The sequence below is a fragment of the Sorex fumeus genome, unplaced genomic scaffold (assembly GCF_029834395.1).
Source record: "Sorex fumeus unplaced genomic scaffold, SorFum_2.1 ptg000007l, whole genome shotgun sequence".
Classification (NCBI taxonomy): Eukaryota; Metazoa; Chordata; class Mammalia; order Eulipotyphla; family Soricidae; genus Sorex; species Sorex fumeus.
This window is the reverse complement of record NW_026606064.1, coordinates 10,078,028-10,100,721: the sequence shown is the minus strand read 5'-3', so window position 1 is coordinate 10,100,721 and position 22,694 is coordinate 10,078,028. Positions and strand designations below refer to the sequence as shown.

The 22,694-nt window shown below is 61.1% G+C and overlaps 1 protein-coding gene across 2 annotated transcripts; it reads right to left on the bottom strand.

Annotated features, from left to right (window-relative positions):
* Positions 1 to 1,986: 1,986 nt before the first annotated feature.
* Positions 1,987 to 16,829, bottom strand: CHST1 (carbohydrate sulfotransferase 1). Of its 2 annotated transcripts, none has more exons than XM_056130864.1 (4): positions 16,378 to 16,829; positions 5,687 to 5,806; positions 5,117 to 5,169; positions 1,987 to 4,171 (listed from the first exon to the last, which is right to left on the bottom strand). In XM_056130864.1, exon 4 carries the CDS (start codon positions 4,128 to 4,130, stop codon positions 2,895 to 2,897), a length of 1,236 nt encoding a protein of 411 aa, XP_055986839.1. In that variant the 5' UTR covers positions 4,131 to 4,171; positions 5,117 to 5,169; positions 5,687 to 5,806; positions 16,378 to 16,829; the 3' UTR covers positions 1,987 to 2,894. The 2 variants fall into 2 exon arrangements, with proteins under 2 accessions (XP_055986839.1, XP_055986828.1); XM_056130853.1 differs by having other exon boundaries at positions 5,687 to 5,800.
* Positions 16,830 to 22,694: the final 5,865 nt, after the last annotated feature.

Sequence of the window (22,694 nt, the reverse complement as noted above, 5' to 3'; positions counted from 1 at the left end):
GATGACAACCAAGGAGCATGCAGTGTCCATGCCCACTGAGCCACCGGGTCTCTGATCGGGCCACATGGAGGTGCGACCAGGGATCGGTGGGGATGCTGGGGTTGGAATCAGCCTCATGGAGCTGGGAGTACTAAAGAAGTCTTGATAATTAAGCTCCAAAGGATGAGTGGACATTCAGCTGGCAAAGAGACGAGTAGGGAGGGTCTGGGCCCAGACAGGAGCAGGCTAGACTCGGGCCATCGCTCTCACTGCCTATCCAGTCACTCCGAATCTGAGGGCTTTGAAAGCACCACTTGCTTCAACACACAGGTTTACTGCTGGTGCTTTCATGTTGTTGTGGGGGGCGGGGGGGGGGGGTTTGTTTAGGGGTGGGGCATACCCGTGGTGCGTAGGGTTTACTTCTGGCTCTGCACTCGGGAATCACTCCTGGCATGCTCAGGGGATCATATGGGATGCCAGAGATTGAACCTGGGTCGGCTGCATGCCAGGCAAACGCCCTACCTGTAGTCCTATCATTCAGCTTTGTGGATCTGACACTTGGCTGGGTTTACTCCGCAGGTCAGCGAGAGAGGCCAGGTTGTGGCTGATCTTGGCGGGGCTCCGGGCAACTGTATCTGTTCCCAAGGCAGCGAGGAACTGGCCAGCCAGGGGATGGAGGTGTGTGGGCTCTCCGCCTTCCCCACCATGGGTTCTCCAGCCAGGCTCAAGTGAGCTTCCTTGGCTTGAGCAACTCGGCGATGGCTTTCACAAGGTAGCATGAAATGGAGCGGGCTGGGAGGGCAACTCCAAAGTTCAAGGACTTGCCATATCCCTGCACCCACCACACTTCCTGTGGCCCCACTGGCCCAAACCAGAAATAAGTGCAGTCAAGTAGATGAACACCAAGGGAAAGAACTAACAGACCACTCTGTGGGCCTGGGCCTACCCTGGGTGACAGAATAGCTGGCTAGCAGGGCCAAAGGGGGACTCGATCTCCTGGACTGGACCGTGACTGGTCATCAAGCTGATCTGCAGGTTTGTCTGCCTCCGTGCCAACTGGAGAAACAGCAATTTGGGAACCCACAACCCCAGGGGAAGAGCCCCTAGCCCCGTCCACAACTCCTGACCCAGACACTCTTTCCCAAAGCAGCTTCCCTGGCCTGGAGGCAGGAGGTGGTCAATCAGATGTACTGTCTCCCTTTTTTGCAGAAAAGATCTCCCTGAAGCCCAGAGAGGTCAGCCCTGACATTCAGTGGCCACTTGAATGGTCAAAAACTCCATTCGCCTGATAAGGGTGGCTGGGTGGCCGGACTGGAGCCAGAGGTAGGAGTGGAAATGGTGCCTATAACTGGCTCGCTGTCTATCAGAAGCCAGAGCACGAACCAGATGAGAAGAACCAGGGGTCCCACTCTGTGGTCACACAGCCTCGGAGGCCCCGCAGCAGCATACCCACATCTGCTCGTCCGAGTGAGGGAGATTGCAGCCTTGCTTCATCAAGGGCTTGGCTGTAGACCACTCGGTCTCTCTTACCGTGGCTGGCCAAGTTTCCTTGGGAGGGCCCCACGAGTGCCTAATCCGGCATTCTTATGGTCCCTGAACCACAGAACGGTCCCCTCCGTGCCCCAGACAGCTGTGGTCTCAGAAAAAGAGCTGGGGCAGCTGCTGGAAGGAGACTGCTAGATTGGCAAGGCTGGGAAGAGAGGGGAGAAAAGCCAAGCGCCTCCCTCATCCCCCATAGACTCCTGTAGCTGCTGAAAGATGGGAACCTTTCCAGGCTGGTGGGCAGGCAGCTTTTCAGGCCCCAGAGTCAGCAGTGAAAGAGGAAAACATCATAGGAAGGGCCCCAGGACCCCACTGTTTTGGTAACCCCTAAACTCAGGAGGCGGGGAGCTGAGTTCTAAAAGCCACAGGCTTGTCATCCACCTGCCCTTACACCTCCTCAGGGCCAGACACACCAGACCCACCCAGGCCCTCCGTTCAGGATGCCCCAGGATCACACCCAGACGCTACTGTTCTCTTTTTTTATTTACAGAAAACACAGATAAAGCATTTCCATGTTTGTTGAGCAAACTGACCCACTCTTTTTTTTTAACTTTTTTTTTTGGCACAAAGAAATATCACAGATGGACCCCCAAGATCAACCAGAAACCCCGAAGAAGATGTATCAGTCATCACTGGTCCAGGGGCAACCACAAGACTCAGACAGACAGACAGACAGCATCACCAGACTGGAAAAAAAAATTAAAATAAACAAGGTCCACATTCACCTCACAGTAAAAACCTGCTCCCCACAGGACAGGCAGGGCAGCAGGAGGAGTCGGGGAGGGGGGGGGGGGCAGGATCTCTGCTCCACCGGCGGAAGCAGACGGGAGGGCGAGTCACCATTCATAAATTAGAGAGGAGGCCTTTTTGTTTTCAACCTCTTACTTTGTCCCAGGCAGACAGTGCAAAAAACTGCCACGCCTGACAGGGGTCCATTGGAAAAGCATCCGGAAGCTGCGTGGATTTGGGGGAAGTCTCTCCACGTGGCCGTTCATGTGTGTGGCGTGTGCGTGTGTGTGTGTGTGTGTGTGTGTGTACGTGCATGTGTGAGTGCAGTGCTTGTAAACATCGTCACCACCCACACCGGAGACCCCAGCACCCACGTGACGGAAGCGGGCGCAGGGGAGAGGGGGCCCCCCACTTCCTGCCCCTCTGCCCCTCCCCCTTGATTCCTGTCCAAGACATAGTGCAAATTTCAGAGACAAAAAGAGGCAGAAGGAAAGGAGGGGGTGGGGGCGGGGGGCAGGAAGGACACAAAGACAGGGATAAGGAGGGGCGGGGAGGGGGAATAAGGCAACAGTTAGAAATGGTCCATGTTATCAAAACCGGCGGCCCGTGGGTGCCCCCCCCAACCCGCGCTGGGGGCGCCCGGGTCACGAGAAAGGGCCGAAGTCCCGCTCCTCCACCAGGCTGATGGCCGGGTTCTTGAGCTCCTCCTCCGAGCTGGCCATCTTGTAGCCCAGCTGGGCCAGCACCCGCTGGCAGGCGCTCTGGGCGAAGGCCACGATGTCGTAGGAGAGGCGGAAGCGCCACTTCTCGGCCGTGGCCGCCGAGTTGCGCACCGTGCCGTACTTGTGCTTGCCCAGCGTGGGGTCGCCGCGCGTGTTGTTCTGGATCCAGCGCGCCACGTGGCCGTCCAGGGGGATGCCCAGGAAGCCGTAGATCTCCTCGGTCTTCTGCATGGGGTGGCGCGCCAGGTCCTCGTAGCGCACCAGCATGTACTTGCCCTTGAGCCAGGCGGGCCGCGTGAGGCCCGTGGCCACCGAGTTGGAGAAGTCCTCGCACACGGTGGTGAGCTGCGTCACGTCCAGGTTGTAGGGCTTGCGGCCCGTGCCGTACCACAGCCGCCACAGGCGGTAGGTGTCGCGGAAGGTCTCGCTGCGCGACGCCAGGATGCCGCGGGGGTCGCGCACCAGCTGGATGACCTTGAGGTTCAGGCGCGGGTCCTCCACCAGCGCGCGCAGGTCCTTCACCTCGGGCACGCGCACCGTCTTGATGGCCACGTGGCTGCGCTCGCGGCACGCCTGCGCGGCCACCGTGAGGTTGAGCTGGCCGCACTTGCGCACGCAGTCGCCCTCCTCCAGCACCAGGTCGGCGGCGCCCGGCGCGCCGCACACGGGCCGCGAGCACAGCACGCGGCTGGCACCGCGCCGGAAGATGCGGTCGGTGGTGTGGTTGGCAGGCGGCGGGCGGATGTAGTTCTCCAAAAAGTAGAGGTCACAGGCGTACAGGCTGCGCAGCAGGTCGCGGCTGGCGCCCAGCATCACCCGCCGGTCGGCCGGGCTCTTGCCCTGCGTCAGGCGCGGGATGAGCGTGTTCTGCACGTGGTAGAGGGGCTCGAACAGGTAGAAGACGTCCAGGTGCTGGTTGAAGAGCTGGCCCACGAAGGACGAGCCGCTGCGGGTGGTGGCCAGGATGAGGATGTGCGTCTTGCGCGACGCGTTGTAGGGGAAGGTGGGGCCCTCCTCGCACAGCCGCTCGGCCAGCCCCGCCTCCGAGAGCCCCGGGCAGCCGTGAAAGGACTTGGCCGTGAAGGTGCGGATGGCCGTGTACTGGATGGCGATGGAGGCCAGGGCGAGGAGAAGGACGGCCTTCCACGAACATTGCATGGCTGGGCACCGGCATGGGGCTGCTTCTCCGCGGGCAGACTCTGCAGGGGGGGGCAAGATGTGGGGGGGGGGCGTCAGTGGGGTGCAGACTCCCCAGGAGGGAAAAGGGGTGGGTGGCTCCCTAGGAAGAGCAGGTCCAGGAGAGGGGGCAGGGGTGACTACCCCCCAGCTCCCGCCCATAGGCGTACACACTTACATAGTCTAGCCTAGACTCTGAACCCCTGGGGTGTGGGGTGGGACAGGGGCCTCTTGGGAGCTTGCTGGACCCCGAGGTCCACCTCCAGAACACAGTCCAGGCCTTCCGTGTGAGTGGACCCCAGTGGAGACAAACCCAACTTCCCAGGCCCCGCACTTAGGAAGTGACTACTTCTGAGCTGGAAGCTTCATCACCCCTCTCGGTTCCAGGGATCACCTGCGTCTTCTTCCACCCCTCACCAGCTGGCACCCACTTCCCCTTGTGTTCACAGCAGACCCCTGCCCACACCACAGAGCCACAGAGCCTGAGCAGGAAGCGGCAACAGTTTCCGACCCCCACCCCAATTGGTCCCATGCAGGTGACCAGATTCCTCCAGCCCCAGAGTCCTGCGGTGCTGTGGTTTCAGAGGGCCACCCCCCCCCCCACCCAGTCCGAGGTTCATGCCTGATCATAGGAGGAAGGGGCGGGGGCCAAGGGAACCCCCCCCCCAATCCCACAACTGACAGCAAAGTGAATCTGTGTAGAGTTGCAGAGCCCAGAAGAGGAGGGAGTTAAGGGCCCAGCCCCTCTGGCCCCCACAGGTAATCCCCAGGACCTCTATGACCATATAGCACAGAAGGTCGCGTGGCAGAGAAAGGGCACCTCCAGCACACAGAGAAATATGTTGGGGGCCTCAGACAGGCTGAGCATCTGGGAGTGTCTTCATGTCCCCCACGCCCCCAGGCTAGCTCAGCAGTTCCCCAGACTGGGGTGCTCCAAGCGAGGTGGTGAGGAGGGGCGCCCCACTTACCAAAGAGGGGCTGCTCCAAGGTGGTCTGGCCCAGTTGCCCTGCACTCAGCAGCCTGCAGGAGACAAAGAAGGGAGAGGCTTGGGGTGGGGTGCAGGTACGGGGCCCGGCACCTTCCTCCCCACACCTGCTCTGCTGTGACCTCTATTCCCTGCCTCCGCCCACTCCCCCCCACCCCCCCCGCCTAGAGAGTCCCGCTTCTCACTCAACCCAGGACTCGGCATGCCCCTCACTGAGAGTGGGGATCTCATGCAAGCCTTCACCCCGGGGAGGCGTTCCAGTACCCCCACTTCCTTCCAAGAGAGCTGCAAAGCCAGTACAGAGACCGCAGCCCACCCCCTCGGCCCCCAGGTTAGCTGTCCAACCCTGGTGACTGGACTAAGTCAGGCAGTGCCCCCACCCGACGGGGAAGCTGCATCAGGGTCAACGGGGTCCCTGTGAACAAGGACAGACTCAGTGCAGACCGGGTCTGCACATGAAACGGGCCCACTGGGCCCTGCCGATTCCGTCACTGCCTAGGAGGGGGATTGGCGGGGGTGGGGAGGTCCGTGAACCTGGGGGGAGGGACTCACCCCAGACTTCCAGGTGGAAACAGCAGCTCAGGGGCACAGCCTGCTCACCAAGGCCACACAGGTCAGGCGAGGGGACAGGGGGTCTTCCAAGCACCGTTGAGCGAGAACAGCCACCTGAAACTCAAAAGGTAAACGTGGACCAGGGAGCCTTCCTGACCTGGACGCTCTCACGCCCAAGCCAGCGTCACTACCTGGGTTAGACCCTCTCAGGAGCCCCACGCGGATGGCGATGCTCTTAGCGGAAGTGAGTGCTGAGGCACAGCACAGCTGGCTTCTCGTCTCAGCCCACAGGCCTGCAGCCAGCAGCATCCCCGAGTCCACGCACTTGCCCTCGTGGGAGATCTGCCTCGGTTTCTCCGCTTCCTCAAACTTGACCTTCCAGTATGGCTCAAATGGAAATCCCCAGTCCAGCCACGAGTCGGGGTGACAGCGCATCGGGAGAAGGAAGGCGAGCACGTCCCACACCTACAGCACGGTCCTTCTGTCTTTTCCTCTGCTACGCCCCGTTCCGGTCACACATCCCCACCCCTACAGACATACCATTTTAACTCTAGGATTCCACGTGCAAAACTCAAAATCCAACCCAGGTTGCTTTAAAGATGAGCATCTTTCCCTGCACCCGTGTTCTTTGCCAGGCGATTCACAATCGCCAAGATCTGGAAATAAATCCAGAGCCCAACACCAGCTGAGTAGACAAAGACGATGCAGTCGATGGACAACAGAATCCTAAGAAATCCTCAGCTCTGAGAAAGATGAAACCTTGCCCTTCTCGACAGCACTGGTGGCACCCGAGGGGGTCACACTAAGGGAAAGAAGTCAGAGAAGAAAGCCAAATAGCACATGACCTCTCTTAGATGCGGGAGAGAGAAAAACCAAGCATGGGAACAGGCAACGGCCACACACAAGCAACCCCTGAACTCTCTGAGTGCAGAACTGAGGTTAACCAGTGGGGGGTGGGGAGATGGGGAGAAAGAGGGAGGGGGAGGGGCAATGGACAGGGGTAGAGGGAGCTTGGTTCTTGGCTGCCAACACACTGAAACCCCAATAAACGGTCTTGGAAGCCAGTGTGGCCTGGATGAGAATAACAAAGAGGACCTTCTTGGATGGAAGGAACCTTTTCATCCTCCACCCCGACCCCGGGAAACGTCAGACGCTGAGAGTGGTGGTCTTTGCTGAGAAATCAGAAGTAACTGAAGCATCTCAAGGCTATAAATCTTGGAAGAAAGTGGGTCTTGGAGCCACGAGGTGTGGCCTAGAAAGCCGGTGGGGGGGGGGGGGGATGTGTGCAGAGGCGCAGCTGCAGGCCAGCTCCCCGGCCCCCAGGAGGGCACAGCCAGGGCATGGGAACAGGAAGATGGAGGGAGTTCAGCCCTCCTGGAACCACCCTCGCTGTCCCACCAGCCTGGCAGGGCCAGGCCCAGGGCTCGCCAAGCGTCCTTGGTATGCTAGAAGCGTCTGCCCTGGATCCAGAGACCTCGAGGCCAGGTCACTGTTCCCAGTTGAGCGCTGGCCACCCCTGTGAAGGCCTCCCCAAGGCCTTCCTCCTCCTCCCTGGGATTCCAGCGGCCCCTGGGACCACCTTCTCCTGCCACTGGTGCATTCCGAGGCCGACGGACCTAGGACAGAGGAGCCCAGAATTCAGAATCTCTAAGTCCTCTTGCAAGGCGGGGGAGTGCATGAGTTCTCAGCGGAGAGCCCAGAATCCAGTGCCAGCCCCCTAAGATGCAGGTAGGAGGCTGAAGATACCCCCTAGTACTGCAGGTCTGTAATTCCCAGCTAAGGGCTTCTGCCACGGGGACCCAGCACGGCAGGGCGCAGACCTGAGGGCTCTGTGGCTCTTAGTTTCCTTTCTCCAATCCAGGGAGTTGGCAGATGGCAGGTGAGGGCCACAGGACCGACAGCCTTAAGTCATGGCGGGACAAGCAGACAAGGCACAACCTCCCGCTGGAGGCCTGGCTCAGGCTCCAGCCTTGCCAAGACTCAGATGCTTTCATCTCTCTGGTCTCTGTTTTCTCACCTGCCAAAAGAGGGTGACTCTCACCACGCTATCGGGAGGGCTCAGGAATCGAGAGGGTGCCTGGCAGGCACAGAGCAAGCATTTCAAGGTAAGTTACCATTATCATGAAACGCCCCGTTTGATTTTTTTTTTTTGCCTCAAATCACGAAGCGCCTCTTGCCCTGCGTGAGGGAGACACTCTCCAACGTCTGTACCCACCCAGCGCCCTCCCGGGGGTGCGCCTCCTGGACCAATCCACAGCAAAGGCCTGGCTGCTGCCCTCTGGTGGCCACATGCCGTACCGCAGCCTCTTAGCGCGGCACTCAGGATTCCCAGCAAGGTTTCAGCCCCAGGGAGGCAAAGCCCCTGGGATCCCGCTATCCTCCCCAGAGGGGTGCGCATAACCTGGCCGTCCAGGCTGGGAGCCCCGCTCCGCGCTGCCCTTCTTCCTCCCTCCCACACCGAGAGACCGGCAGCAACAGGCAGCCTCTGCAGTCCCGAGTTCTCTCCCTGCTTGTCTCCCGCCTCGCGGGGAAGGAGGCGCTGGCCTGAAGGTCACAGACAGGAGCCAATCCCCTGGCTTCCCGGGTGCAGTCCTAGCCTCTCCGGGTGCCCCTGGCTCTCCGCAGGTGGAGGGGCTCCGAGGCCTGACAGCTCTGAGCTCGAGAAGCCCTTCCACTCCAAAGACCAGCTGTGCCCACTGCAGGCAAGAGGGACCCTCTCTCTCCTCTGGGGGCAGGAAGCCACAACTTCTGGGCAGCTCCGGTTCCCACCCCGGTGGGGCTCCCCACCCTCCCAACCCTCCTCCTGCCCTGTAAAATTCCATGCAACCCAGGACCTGGGGCCCTTTCCTAGGCCACCAGCCCCGTGGAGAGACATAATCCCTCTTTTCAGAAAGACCCACTTGTGCCCACAATTTTCCAAACACAACTGCATTTCTGAACCTCCTCAAAGCCTGCCTGGGGCAGCCCTCACTGTGCCTCCCTCGGTCTCCTCCTTGCCTGCGCTGGGGTTTTTAGGCCAACAGGAGAACATTGCTCGGACGCATATGCCGCTGTGTGGCACAGAGTTTGTGGCACCGTTGCTGACTTGGAATGGGGCTGCATGAGTCCAAATGCACGACCCGCCCCACTTCCCACCTCCCCCACCCCAGGAGAGGCTCCTCTGGATTGGGGCACTGGTCAAGAGAGTCACAGGGTAGAGAAGCGGGAAGAGGGGTGTGGGGGGTGGGGTGGGGCTGGTCGGGAAGGCAGGCACAGCTCACGTGGAGCTTCCACGTGTCGTTTCTTCACCTCGAGGTGCACCCCGTGTAAAGGCTGGGGGGGGGGGTGACTGATGACAGGGTGGAGCACAGCCAAAGGGACCTGGCATAATTTCTGTTCTGTCTGGTGGGGGGGACATGACCAGCCACTCCCCTCCCCACTTCCAAAGCAGCCTCTCTGCTCGGGGGGGAGCCATTCGGGCTGGCCAGCTGGGGTCGCCCAGACAGGGCACAGGGGGTCCTGCTGGGGGCTGTGGGGAGTAGCTGGGGCCAGAATTGGGGACAGGCCTCCTGTCCCAGCTCTCTCCTCCCTCAAGACAGTTGAGGAAGCCATGGGGTGATAGCGAAAGGGAAGAAGAGCCAGAACAACTTCTAACCACCCTGGATGCGGGGTCCCCCAAACTCCAAGATCTCGGGGAGCAGAGCCAGGCCCAGGGGGCACCACGCCGAGGGAGGAGCAGACAAACGGGCATCTGGGGTGGCGGCTGCAGAGAGGAAATGCCTCTTCCCAGCGGGCAGGAACCACGAGGCCCCACCGTAGATGTTTGTTTAGTTAAGGCCCAACCACCTCTAACAACCACGTCGCTCCCTAAAGGGGGAAACAAGGGTAGGGAAGTCTGAACTCGGCGCCAGGCCAGCGACCAAGAGCAAAGTCACTCGGGCCCAAATCCACGTGGAAGGGCCCGAGCTCCCTGGCGCACCAGGGGAAAGGGGAGAGGGGTCCCTTTCCTGCTCCCAGAGGGTCCAGGAGATGGAGGCTAAAGCCGCTACTCGGGAGATCTTGGCTGTTCCCAGTCTGAAAACCCCCACGTGAGACCTTCCCGTCCCAAGGTCCCGGAGCCCGTGCCTGCAAATCCTGGGGCCAGCTCAGTTCCTGGCCAAGTTCCTGGGGCTGTGCATCCTTCCCGAGGTGCAGGAAGCCAAGACACAGTTCGGTTGCAGCCAACTCCTGGGAAAGGAGCTCGGATGGGGGCTGCACGTAGCCTCTAGAGTCCAGGGCAGCCTGGGAATGGCAGGGACCATCAGGGCCCCTTTCTGGGCATGAGGTCTCACTAGGAAAAAATTTAAAAAAAAAAAAACTTTAGCCCAGACATGCCCACGGTTCGTGCTTGACCACTCACATTCCCAGCTCCAAAGCCAGCACCCCAAGAATGGCTGACGATGCTAGATTTCTCCCTGGACAAGCCACTCGGCTGGCTCCATAACTCTGGTGTTTCAGGAACAGGTTACAGGTGATGGCCCTGGGGACCCCTGTGGTGTCTGAGACTACTGGAGCAGTTAACCAGGCAGGCCAGTGGGGGCGAGCAGGCCCACGTCTGACTCCCACCACTGCGAGTTTACAGCTCCAAGACCTTGAGTCCAAGGAGGTTCACCTCTGCGGGTCTCGGGGGTGGCATCTGTGGAATGGGCATGAATTGGCCCTGAGAAATGAATGAGACGACGCACGGTGTAAGCTCCCTGAGGTAGGCGTCTGAGCATGGTTTTCCGGAACTATTCTATTCTAACCTACAACAACCTCCTGTACCCCTAACTATCACCCCCCAGCCTGGGAAGGTGAGGGCAGGGAGGCCCTGGGTATATGCGGAGGACACTACTCTGGCCAGTAGCTCTCCCTGGTCCGGTCAGGGGGAGAGTGACCGACGTCTGTCTGTCTGGGCTCCTGGCTGGGGAAGGATGAGTCAGATGCAGGCCAGTCCAGCCGGTAGGCGGGATCTTCTGCCCCCACACTGGGAAGAAAGCACAACCCCGACCCCCAACCCCCAATTTCCTGCCTCTCTTCCCTCTCAGAAGCTTGGCCAGAGTGGGAGTAGAACCGAGGGTCCTTCTGCTGAGACCGGGTGCGTGGTGGGGGGCGGGAGGCAGCTTCCCAGCTTCAAGAGCTGTCAAAGCACAAACAGCTGCCTCCAAGAGGCCGAGCAGGGGGCACGGGTCTCTCCGCCCCCTCCCGAGTCTCAGCCCCAGCTCGCCCCTGGCATGAGGGCCGGGTATGGGGGCACAGCTGGAGCCCACAGTGGTGGGGAGTGCTAGGACCCAAGGGAGGAGCAGGGATCTGGGATGACCGTGGCTACGGCCCCCACAATCCTACCCTGAGGGCCGGGGAGACCCCAACAGGCCCAGCTAGTCCCAGCTCAGCTCCCAGGCCCCCACAGCTGCTGCCAACCACAAAGCTTATCCCTCAGATCACACCAAGAGCCAGACAACGCCCCACACCCTCCTAAAGGCTAGAAGGGGCAGGGGGAGCAAAGTCAAGGTGGCACAGGGACCCGTCCCCACGCACACACATGTTGGCCTTAACCTTCACCCTCAACCCTCATTCTGACCTAGACGCGTGTCCACAGAACCCAGAGAACATCTCTAAGGCTCCTGCCTGGGGTGTCAGCTGGAGGGAGGGCCCCGCCTTCACCCCGCTGTCTGCCTCCTGGCCCACCCCAGGATCAACATTCCATCCCCCAGGGCTTCTCCCTCCTCCCCCAGCATAATCACCAAAAGGCAGATTTTCACCGAGATCAGGAGAGCCAGGGGTGTAGACGGACCTGGTCCCATCCCACCCGGCACGCAATACCCCAACACTCTCTGCTCCCCCCCACTCAGGGCTCCAGTGCGGTTAGGCCAGGTAGGTAAAAATGGGGGGGTTCTCATGGCCATGGCCCAGGATCCCAGCGATACCCAGACGATGAAGCCAGCAAGACGCATCATGCAGTATTTCTGCATTCCCACTCATCCAGCACCCTGAGCACCGTGAGGTCTCCTGGTCCCCGGCACCCTGGACAGGCACTCCCAGGGGTCACGGGGGACAGATGTCCCTGCCTCTCTATCAGACCCATCCTCTGGTGGGACGTGGCCTGCATCACCTCGCCTGATCCTTTGCCAGGTCCAACGGGAAAGGTGACCCCTCATCCCAGCACCTCTTTCAGTGATGGATGAGATCCAGGGGGCAAAGTGGAGCTATGTAAGGACCTCTCCAAGGATCACCCCAAACACCTCCCCTTCCTTTCAAAGCCTTAATCCAGGGGCCAGAGCCATAGGACAGCTGGCAGGAACTTGCCTTGCATGGAACCAACGCTGGTTTGATTCCTTGCAACATATATAGTCCCCTGAGGCTACCAGGACTGATCCCTGAGCACAGATTCAGGAGTAAGCCCTGAGCATCACCAGGTGTGGACCCCCTAAATAAAGAAGAAGTCTTAGAGCTGAATCCATGCAAAACAGGCAGGGCATTTGCCTTGCATGCAACGGACCTGGGTTCGATCCTCAGAACCCCACACTGTCCTTTGAGCACTGCCCAGAGTAATTCCTGAGTGTAGATTCAGGACTAACTCTTGAGCATGGCGGGGTGTGGTCCCAAAACAAATACCCCAAAACAGCCTTAATCCAAGCCTCTCGCACCCCACTTCGCTCTTGACCCTCCGTTCTAGATCCGCAAAGGCTCAGAAGCACGTAGCGAAATGAAACCCCAAACCTGGGCTCTGGCAGCCTTGTCTACATCGAGCCCCGGGATCATCCCCAAAGCTCCACGCAGATGCTCAGAGGCCAAGATCTCTCTTCACAGAGAGCCTGGGATTAGCGCGGGCTCCTTAAGCCCGTCAGCATCAGAGTCCTGCCCGCTTCCCCTGGTTTCCAACACACTCTAGTGGAGGGGGGAGGGCCAGACCCTCCTGGTCCCCCATCCCACCTCCGTACCCAGCTTGGGGCCCCCAGTACACTGCAGGGACTGCCTGCCCAACCCTGGCTGTCCCCAGCGGGAGGTAGGAGGGAAGCCCTGTGCCCCAGGCTCCTGCCTAGCGGCGGCTGCACGCCTGGCCCACAGCCTCCCCGTCTAATCAAGGAGCAAACACAAGAGCGCGCATCTCTAAACATTTAGAAAACGCGGGAACCCGGGGCCCCACGCGGCACCGTGGGGATTTAGAAAGAACAAATCATGCCTGACAAACTTGATAGCTTTCTTGATAGAATTACAAGTCTGGTGGATGAAGGAAACGCAGGCAGGGTAATACATCTTGATTTTGAGCGAAGCATTTGATACAGCGCCTCAAGTAATCTTACAGAATTAATTCAAACAGACCTGGCCCTAAGCACTTGTCCTGGGGCAGAAAAAAAAAAAAAGGAGACCTGGAGCCCTGGGGACCCTGGGTGCAGGAGTAGGGGGAAGACCGGGGATGAGAGGGACTGAAGCCCAGGAGGGGGGCAGTGCCACCCAGCCCTGCACTGGCCACATCTTATCTAACATCTTCATTAATGACCCTGAGAGAGGAAGCAAACAGTCCGTTAATGAAATTTGTAGAGGATATTAAATTGGAAGGTGCTGTGAACACCAATGAGGATAAGCAAACTGGTTTGGGGGCTGTTGAACCAGGGAACCTTGGCAGGAGGCTGCAGGGAGGCTGGGGTGGGGGTTGGGGGGCGGACAGCCTCCAGGACCAGCAGAGAGTCAGGGAGAAGGGACGGTCTCCCCAGGGCTCCCGGAGCACTGGGAGTGGCCAGCGGTCTCCTGGCACCTGTTTTTAGCAGGGGGGCGAGGAGCAGACACAGGTGGAGGGCTGTCTGCCTGTGTGATAGCTGGTAGTGGCTGCGGGGGGCTGGGGACAGCATCTTGGGGGAGCTGGGAGGTACATCCCCCCTAAACAGAGGAGCCAAGAGGGACAGAGGCATGAGGAGGAGGGGCCATCCGCGGGCCAGATTGGGGGTGGGGGGAAGCAATCAGTGTCCCTCCGAGCCGAGCCGGGCAGTCCTGGTTCCTGCAGCCGGCTGGGTGCTCGCCCTATGCCAGCTGGTGGCTTCGGCGGGAGCAGGCGGGAGTCTGTCCAGGCTTGCCAGTTGTGCTGGGAACACGGCCACCCTCAAAAGCCTAAGCAGGGAGGAGGAAGGGGGTCTGCCTCCTTCTGGGGAGTTCCTGGGAAGGGGGATCAGCGTTGGGGGAGGGAGGGGTCTCTCCCTCCAGATGCGGCTGCCCCACCGTGCTCCCCTCCCTCCATCCTCACAGCTGCCGCTGATCAGATCCCAGGGGGGGCGCAGGGAACCTGTGCTATGCCCCTACCCCCTGCCAAATCTGGGCAGTGAGGCCCATCGTAGTGCATCCTGCTGGGCGCAGAGGACTGACGGGGGCTCCAGAAGGCAGGTGGGGACCCCGTGGGCGCCTTCCAGGGCTACGCTTTATTTCCAGCAGCAACGTAAGATGGGGGCCAGGGGAGGGAGACTCCACAGGTCCCCATTTCACAGAGCAGGAAAGCGAGGCAAAACCTGGAGCAGACCCAGGTGTTGGCCCCTGCCCAGAGCCTCGGGGGAGCTGAGCAGCATCTCGGGAGGGTGCCCCAGGGGGTCTGGAGGGACAGTCCGCCCCAGCCTGCGCCTCGCCCTGTGTCCCCTCCCAGGTACTTGGCCCAACTCCGGCCACACTTGTGGAGCCTGATTGTACTATACATTTCCTTTCTCCCCCCACCAGCGCCTCGCTACACCGAGTCCTCCGAACAAGTCTGTTTCCATGGAAACCATACAGTGACTCAGGGCTTCGGGACCTTCTCTGAACCAGATTATGAATATCAAATGCTCCCTCCCCGCATCCAACGCAGAGTGAGTTGGAAAAGTAAAGAGAAATCTACCGTGGGCCAGGAAGGGGGAGCAGGGGTGGGGGGGGAGGGGCACACGCCTGGTCCCCCCCTCAGTGAGAGGCTGTGGATTCAAGGGAACGAATGCAGGTGTGCCCCCCTCCTCCCTGTGTGCCTGCGTGCACACTCATGACCGGGAGGTGCTCACACCCGAGACATCAGCCCACCAGCACCCCGGCCTGTCCTCTGCAGCTGGGATCCTGTGGGCGGGGAGCAGCAAAAGGAAAGGGGGACCTACAGCAGCACTGAGGGCCGGACAGGTGAGCCCGTCTAGAGCAGCTCGGCTTCCCATGCCCGGGAGGACGCCTCAGACCTGGGACACAGTTACGATTCTGCATCAAGGCTCTTGGGGAAGAGGAGAGGGCTGGGGGAGGGCTGGAGGCGGGAGGGGGTCCTCCACTCTGGAGGGAGGAGGCTGGCTGCCCAGCGGACACACCAGACAGGAGCATGGTGGTGGCGTCCAAGTCCCTATAGTTGGGGTCAGAGTGGGGTGGAATCATTAGATGGGCCTTCATGTCTCAGGCCTGGCACCCGGGACCAGCCTAGCCTAATCCCCTGCCGGGCGGGGGCGTGGGGGGGGGGGGGCGGTGATGGCAACCACAGAGCAGATTTGCCCACTGGAGCAGGAGGGTCTGAGGCCGCCCACTCCTTTCCCCTGCAGCTCCCCGAGCCCCAGGAGGCTGGGAGGAGAAGAGGTTGGAGGCTTGATACCTCCCTCGTGGATCCCAAGTGAGTCATGTCTAGGCGAGCACTTTGAGAGAGAAACAAACAGCCAGGGCTGAGGCTAGCAGATCGTGGGGGAGCCACCTGCCCAGGTGGGGCCTCAGGGGGCCAGGGGTCCCCCTGCAGGGGCACAGAACCCCTGGGCCCACACCTGCTGGCCTCTTTCCTCTTCCTGCTGCCTCTGGTGTGACGGCCCCAAGCAGCTCTTCCCCGCCGGTGTGCCAGATCCTGGACCCCGTTCTAAGTCCTGCTCTTCCCAAGCTCCCGGAAGATGCGGGGCTGGGCTCTGACACCCGGGTACTCTGCTGTCACCTCTCTGTGAGTGTGTAAGCCCTCTTACCCCGTCACCTGAACCCCTTGCCTGTGAGGGGAGCTCCTCCCGGACACCTCGGGCTTCAGTTCCCCCAGAGGTGGGGAAGCGAACCCTGCAAGGACAGATCCCCAGTGGGAAAGGGGGCACCCGCGGCATGGAAACCAGACCAAGGCACCCCTCCGAAGAAAGCCCTAAGGTCTCGCTTCTGAAGCCCCTAGATTTACGGTTCCGGTCAGTCTGGGTGATTCTAGCCAACACCAGCAATGGGGTGTTCGGGTGCTGGGCGAAGCCGTTAACCCCGGTGCTCTCCAGAGAGAGGGAGGGTCCTTCTGGCTTCGCATGGGGGACTCTGCACCAGCCCCTGCTCCCCGCCACCCTGCCGCCGCTCACCGCGGGGTGCGGGTGCGCAGGAGGTTGCGGGGCGGAGGGCAGGAGACCTGGACGCACCGAGCAGCCCCTACCTCCGGGTGCAGCCCCGCGTCTTGTAAAGTTGGTGCAGCGACTGGGACCCACAGAACCTGGCCGGCGGCGGGACGGGGAGCCCCGGGGGCAGCCCAGGGGGAGCGGACGGCTGCGGGGGGCCGCCGCGCGACTCAAGTTTGCTGCCCTCCCCCGAGTGGGGGTGAGCCCGGCGGCGCTCGGCAGCCTCGAGCGCGAGCTGGGGGAGCCCCTTCCAGCGCCCCACCCCACCCACCCCCGCCCCAGCCGAGGGGCGTCTCCCGGCGCGCCCGCGCCCCTCCCGCGGCTGCGGCGAGTGTCCGCGCCCGCCCCGGGGCCCGCGGGGCCGGCCGCTACCTGGTCGGGGGCGCCGCGGGAGCAGCGCGCTGCAGCGCCCGGCGCCGGCTCCATCCTCGGGGCTCGAGTCAGGCTCGCCGGGGGCCGGCGGGCGGCGGCGGCGGCGGCGGCGGCATCTCCGCCTCCCGCGCCCTGCTCGGCCTCCCGCCTCCCTCCTCTTCCTCCGCCTCCGCGCGCCCCTCACGGGCCCCTGGACATGGCCCGGGGGGCGCACGATCGGGCCGAGGGGGCTCTGCTGGGCGCCGGGCGCCGGGCGCGGGGAGGTGCGGGGAGGCGCGGGGAGCGGCGGTGCCCACGAGGGGCGCCGGGCTGGGGGCCGGGACCCCGAGCGCCGCAGCCCGGGGCGCGGGAGGAGCGCGGCCGCCGCAGGCGCTGGAGCGTCCCCGAGCGCCCGCCCGGCGTCCGGAGTGGCGAACGGCGGCGGCGGCGGCGGCGGCGGCGGCGGCGGCTACAGCTCCGAGCGGGCGGCGGGCGATGCGGTGCCGGCTCCACCCCCAGAGCCGCCCGCCCCCCGCTCCCCCACCCGCCCGCCCGCGCGCGCGCCCGGCCCGGCGCCTCGGCACCCCCTCCCGAGGCCGGCTCGGCTGCTGCCAGCCGCACCCAGCCGCCACCCCGGGTGGGGGGGAGCCACACCCACGGCCCGCGGTCCACACACACACCCACGCGCGCGCGCACACACACACACACATACGCACACACGGCGCTGCCCACTCCCCGCTAGAGCCTTCCTCCCCGAGGGTCCCCCACCCTACCCCAAGTGCGGGTGGAACCCCAGTCCGGCCTCTATGCGGAGGGACTCCGGAACCCAGCACCTTTGCATACCGGTACTGGACACGCACCCCAACCTCCAACTCATCAGGCAGAACTGACCACATCTCAAGCCTGGGGGGCAAGGGCAAAGGGCGGCAGAGAGGGGCATCAGAGCTGGCTTACTGGCCACCTTTCTGTTTTTCTTTTTGTTTTCTTGTTTGGGAGCGACACCCGGAGGTGTTCAGGGCTTACTTCTGGCTCTGCACTCAGGAATTACTCCTGCCGGTGCTCGGGCCACCTTCCTCCAAAACCACCCGCTTCCTTCCACACCTCCAATTGCCATGGTGGGCGCAGGGGACACTTGGGGGCCAGTGGCTGCTCCTTTCCAAGGGGAATGCAGTAACCACTGAGCAGCCCAGCCTGTCAGTCTGCACAGACTGCAATCAGCTTCTGCAGACCCAGACCTTGAGGTCTCTGCAGATTCATGGGTGATAAGACCAAGAACTCCTGGACTGGCCTATGAGAGTGGGGTGGAAGAGAAGGGGGGGAGGAACATGTGTGCACCGCCAGACCCCCAACCGAGAGGCAGGCCACTACCTCCCCTGCAGAGTATGGTGCTGGCTGCCCAGGGTTCTGACCCAGAGGTGCTCAGTATCTGGGCATCTTAGGAGGAGATAGCCTCACGGCACCCCATCTCTGATGTGTGCTTTCCTGCTCATCTGTCTCTGGCTCCTGGAAGGGGTGGGAGCACCATTGGGGAACACTCCAGATTCTGGGGCACACCCCTCCCTGAGCTATGGGGGGCCTCTGCGCCAACCCTCAAGCGCGCACACACACATAGGGAGTGGTTAACCTCTGCCCAGTGTGGGGGAGTGGTTAGCCTGCAGCCTCTCCGGGCCTCACAGCCCTCCTGCTGCATAGAAAGTCCCATCTCCACCTCCAAGAACTGCATTCCAGCTACCAAGAGGCAAGAGGAGCGTCAGGCCCACGGCCTGGTGCAGGGCGCCCCAGTTGCACTGTGCAATCCGGGGCCACTTACTGGCACTGGCTGCTGAGTCTTGGGGTCATCAGGAACGCACATCGTTCACTCACCCAGTGCAGGCCATGTCTTTGGGGGCCAAGGGGAGGCACTCAAGTTCCCTTAATAGGGCAGTTGGGGGCTTTTCTTGAGAAAGGCTTGTCCCCTGGGCCACACCTACCTTGCAGAAGCTGACCTGGATTTGATGCCTAGCACCCTATATGGTCCCCCAAGCCTGCCAGGAGTGGTCCCTGAGCACAGAGGCAGGCGTAAGCCCTGAATTCCCCTGGGTGTGCCCCCAAAACAGAGAGGGAGGGGTTCTTGTTCAGGTGGCATCAAAATCTCTATATCAAAGGTGCCGACAAACCAAATGATCATTTGTCTTGATCACAAATTCTCCATTATTAACTTGCACCAGCCTGCCCTGAACCGGGCGGCAAAGCCCCTCCCACCTGCCCCCAAAAGTCACTGGTGCCTGCAACACCGCGTCCCACCTTGCAGCAGATTTTCCTGCCCCGGCCCTGCCTGCCTTGCATCCACTGCACCCCAAGAGGGTCATCAGCCCTCAGTCCCGACTTCAAGGTGACCACATCTGTCTCCCCAGCCTGTCCATCCAAGAAGTGACCCGCCAGAATCAGGTGATTCGCCAGACTTGTGTTGCAATCTGTCCGTCTGCCTCCCAAGCAAGCAAGCCCCAGTGAGTCCTGAGCAAGGCTCCAGCAGCTGCCGTGGCCCAGGGTTCACGTCTCCCCGGGTGAACGGCCCTGGTCCTCCAAGCACCGTGTCGATCTGCACTCAGCGCCAGCACTCCATTTTTTGTATTCTGCTGAATTTTGGGTGGAGAGAGGGAAAGGTCCAGTTGGCTGACATGAGGTTGGTCTGGCTGGCTGTAACGGAAGCCGGAGCAGCATTCAGAATTTCTTTTGCTTTTGTTTTCCTTTTTTTTTTTCTTTTCTTTCCCTGAGTAAGATTTTAAATCCTAAAAATAAACGACCCCATCTCAAGATCTACAGGATTGTTTCCGAGGTTCCTTGAACTCTCTCAGTTGCACAAGCATGAACTAAGTAGCTTGAGCACCTACTAAGTAAGTGTATGGCACAGTGGGAGAGAGAGGGAGATACAGAGGCAGGGGGCTCACTAGGCGGGTGGAGAGTCCCATTAAGTGAAGCAGCAAAGAGACACTGATACAGGTGTGACATAGGAGCACATAAGAAAGTCAGAAGATGGTGGGGCTTCAGAGAGTTGTTCAGGGAAGGCTTCCTGGAGGGGGTGGCAGTTACACCTGCAGCTTGAAGGATGGAAAAGGTAGGGGAAAGGCAGAAGAACCCAAGAGCCTGTGAGAGAAACTAGCAGGTAGACAGAGTTGATGTGAAGATGTTAAGATAAAATGGTCCCGGTTTTCTACTCCACCCTTTCACTCCCCATCCCAAGCCAACCCCACCCCAAGATGTCTTGCTTTTTATTCCCAGAAAAGGGGGGGAAAAAGAAAGAAAAACACATCTTAAGGTTTGACATCTGATTCTGGGCGACTTGCATGGTGGGGATTATCCTCTTGACTCCTCCAGGCAGCACTATGGAGGAGATGGGAACATTCCCACTTTACAGACAAGAAAATAGAGTCAGAAAGATGATGCAGAGCTGCTGAGCAGGGGACCGGAATCTGAAGGAGCCGTGGGGACCCACTGCCTGGGTGACTGCTCGGCTCCCCACTATGGAGCAGGGATGGGGTGGGACTTTAAGGATAAGGAAGTGGGGGAGTAGGGAGGGGGTGGGGGGAGGAAGGGGGAGGGGAGCACTCTGGGAGGAGAGGAGCCTTCAGAATCCCCAGGCCCTCCTGGGAACTCTAAAATGAGATATTTCCCCTTCTCCCCTCAGTCTGCAGGTCTCTGGAGCATTTGTAAATTTGTTAAGGGACTTGGGGGTTGCAGATTTGGGCTTTTTAATATCTCTTGCCTGTCCAAGTGACGGCAGCCCGGGCCACCCACCTGGTTATTTCACTCTGTTCTGGGAGATTGATGGCTCGGGCTGTGATTTAAGATCTGTCGGGGCGATCCTCGATTTCCCCTGGCTCCCCGCAAAGCTGTCGGCAGAGGCCCACAGAGAAGACTCCGGGCCGTTCCCAGCTCAGGCCCCGAGCCGGCAGCCCCTGGGGATAGGCACCACTGGCACGGCCCAAGGAGGAGCAGGAGGCCCAGCCGAGTGTGCCCGGGAGCCTCCCCAGGTCTGAGCGGGGAAAGTCACCCTGCTGAGATGCCCCCCGCCCCCTGAGGGGGTCCTCAAGGCCTGAGATGAACCAGCCAAAGCCCAGAGAGTGATGTCACTTGTCCCGGACCCCACAGGAAGTGAGCTGTGCCTTACCGTATTGAGGGAAAGACGGCTGGCGTGTGCCTCTTCTCAGTCCTGCTCTGGACCATTTCCTTCCTTCCTCCTCAGGATGAACTGAAGAACAGGAGAGTCTTTGAGGTTGAGAAGAAACAGCCACTAGCAGGCATCACGCTCCTTCCACCCAACATCCCGACCTCACTGGACCCGGGTTCTGGAGGCCACATCCTGAGCCCCAAATCCCCAAGTTCCTCTTTCCCCTCTTTCCACTCGGGTCCCCCGCTCCCTATAGCAGACAGTCCACTTCCCCACCCACAAGCGTTCCTGGGACCACTGGCCCCTACAGGCTGGTCCGTCAGATGTCTGCCCTGTTTGTCTTCCCACTATAGAAATGACTAGAAGAGCCCCCTGAGGCCCCCACCCCATCATGTCACCCTTGATTCAGGGTCCTGGTGGGGAAGATACTCTTCCAGCCCAGTGGCATCTCTCCTGCTCCCTGACTCGGACTGGGGCTGTCGGGATCTGCCTACACCTGCCCAGGGGCCCCAGAACCCCCAAGACATACCAGCAGATGCCACCCTGCCCCACGCCTCTCACCTGTTCTGTGGAATCAGAGATCTCAAACCCTAGTCCCCCAGGCAGGCCCAGGAGGTGAGGAAAATGTCTCTGTCCCTTGCTTTATTTATTTTCTTTTTGGCAGAGGTGAGGGGGCAGCCTAGGGGGGCTGCCACGCAGTGCTCAGGTCAGAGGAGAGGCATCGCGGACCACGCTCTCCAGCTGGCCTAGGCTGTGTCCAGGACCACATCTGACAAGACTGTTCCAGATGCTGAGCACCTGCCCCCACCCCCTCACAGCCCCAGCCTCCCCTTCCAGGAGCCCCTCCCCCTCTCTGTCCAGAACCAAGACCCTCTAAGGAAATGAGAGGCAACTTGCTCTGGGAGAATGACAGGAAATAAGAAAACCAAGGGATTTGCTTCTGGTAAGGGGCCAAGACCACCTCCTCGGCCCAGCCCACAGGCTGGTGGGCAGGAGGTGGGCTGCCCAGCCCCCGAGTTTCCCCTCTGGCTTCACATGGGCCAGGTCTCCTTCTAGCCTCCCCCCCCCCAAGTTCCTGGGCCTGGAGGAAGGAGAGGTCAGCGCACGCGTGGTGGCCACTCCCGTCTGAGGAGGAAGCCAGCCACTCAGCCTGGAAGCTAACCTCCCCTGACCTGCTGAGCACCAGGGGGTGCCCTCAGGACCCTGCGAAGCCCCTCTCCACTTCTCAGGCCACGTCCAGGAGGGGGGCTGAGCCCTTAAGAGAAAGTTTCTGCCCCGGCTCTCCACCCAGGCCACAGGCCCCCGGTGAATGGACGAAGACTGGCCCAAGGCAAACAAGCGCTAAGACAGACGGCCCGCAGGCCCTGTATCTGAGCTTAAAATAGGGTTCAGTGACTTGCTCGCAGGCCTCGGAACTTGGGGAGGTGGGGGGAGCTGGGGGCGGACCTCAGAAGGAGCTCTGGGCTGCTATTAAAACTCCCATCCTGGGTAATTCCCAGCCGCCTCCTCCTGGGTAGGCCCGTTTCCATGGCAAGGGAGGCTGGCCCCGGGAGCAGAGGCGCCGGTGCAGGGAGCCTGGCACAGTGGAGGAAGAAGCCCCCCTCCCTTTCTGGGGCAGGGAGAGGGGTGGAGGGACTGTGACCTGGCACAGGGGCAACTTAATGGCTTCCTGGAACTCTGAGGCCACGAGCCCCTGGCCCTGACTTAGGGACCGAGGTTTCCGGAGGGACCGGAACTGCAGAGAATGGCCGAGGAACTGCATCAGGGAGTGCTGTGTGTGGAAACTGCCTCCCTTGTCCCCAGCCCAGCGTTCCCAACATCCCTCCTGACCTCTTGTTCCTGGAGTCACCTGGGCCCCACCCCCATCTGATGTTAACACCTGGGGGGGTGTGGCAGGGGGTGTAGATGTACTGGAAGGGTGAGGTGGAAGCCAGAGACGGTGAGCCCCTGCCCTGGGGACACCAGCAGGAGAGGGCAAGCCGCCTTCATGCTGGGACTGCCAAATCGGGTCAGGGCGGCCTTCCTGGGGCAGTTCTCGGGCCTGTTATCTAGCAGGGGAGGCTGCTTCTGGATGGTTCTGCCCCAGCCCTCCCACCTTGTCCTGGTAAGTCCACATCTGCCCTCAGCCTCTAGGCTCCAAGGGCCAGCACAGCGCAGCCTACGGCCACTGCCCCAAGCAGTCCCTCTGCAG

Excerpts from the sequence above, each read along its gene's own strand:
- CHST1 (XM_056130864.1), bottom strand. The coding sequence starts at position 4,130 with ATGCAATGTTCGTGGAAGGCCGTCCTTCTCCTCGCCCTGGCCTCCATC.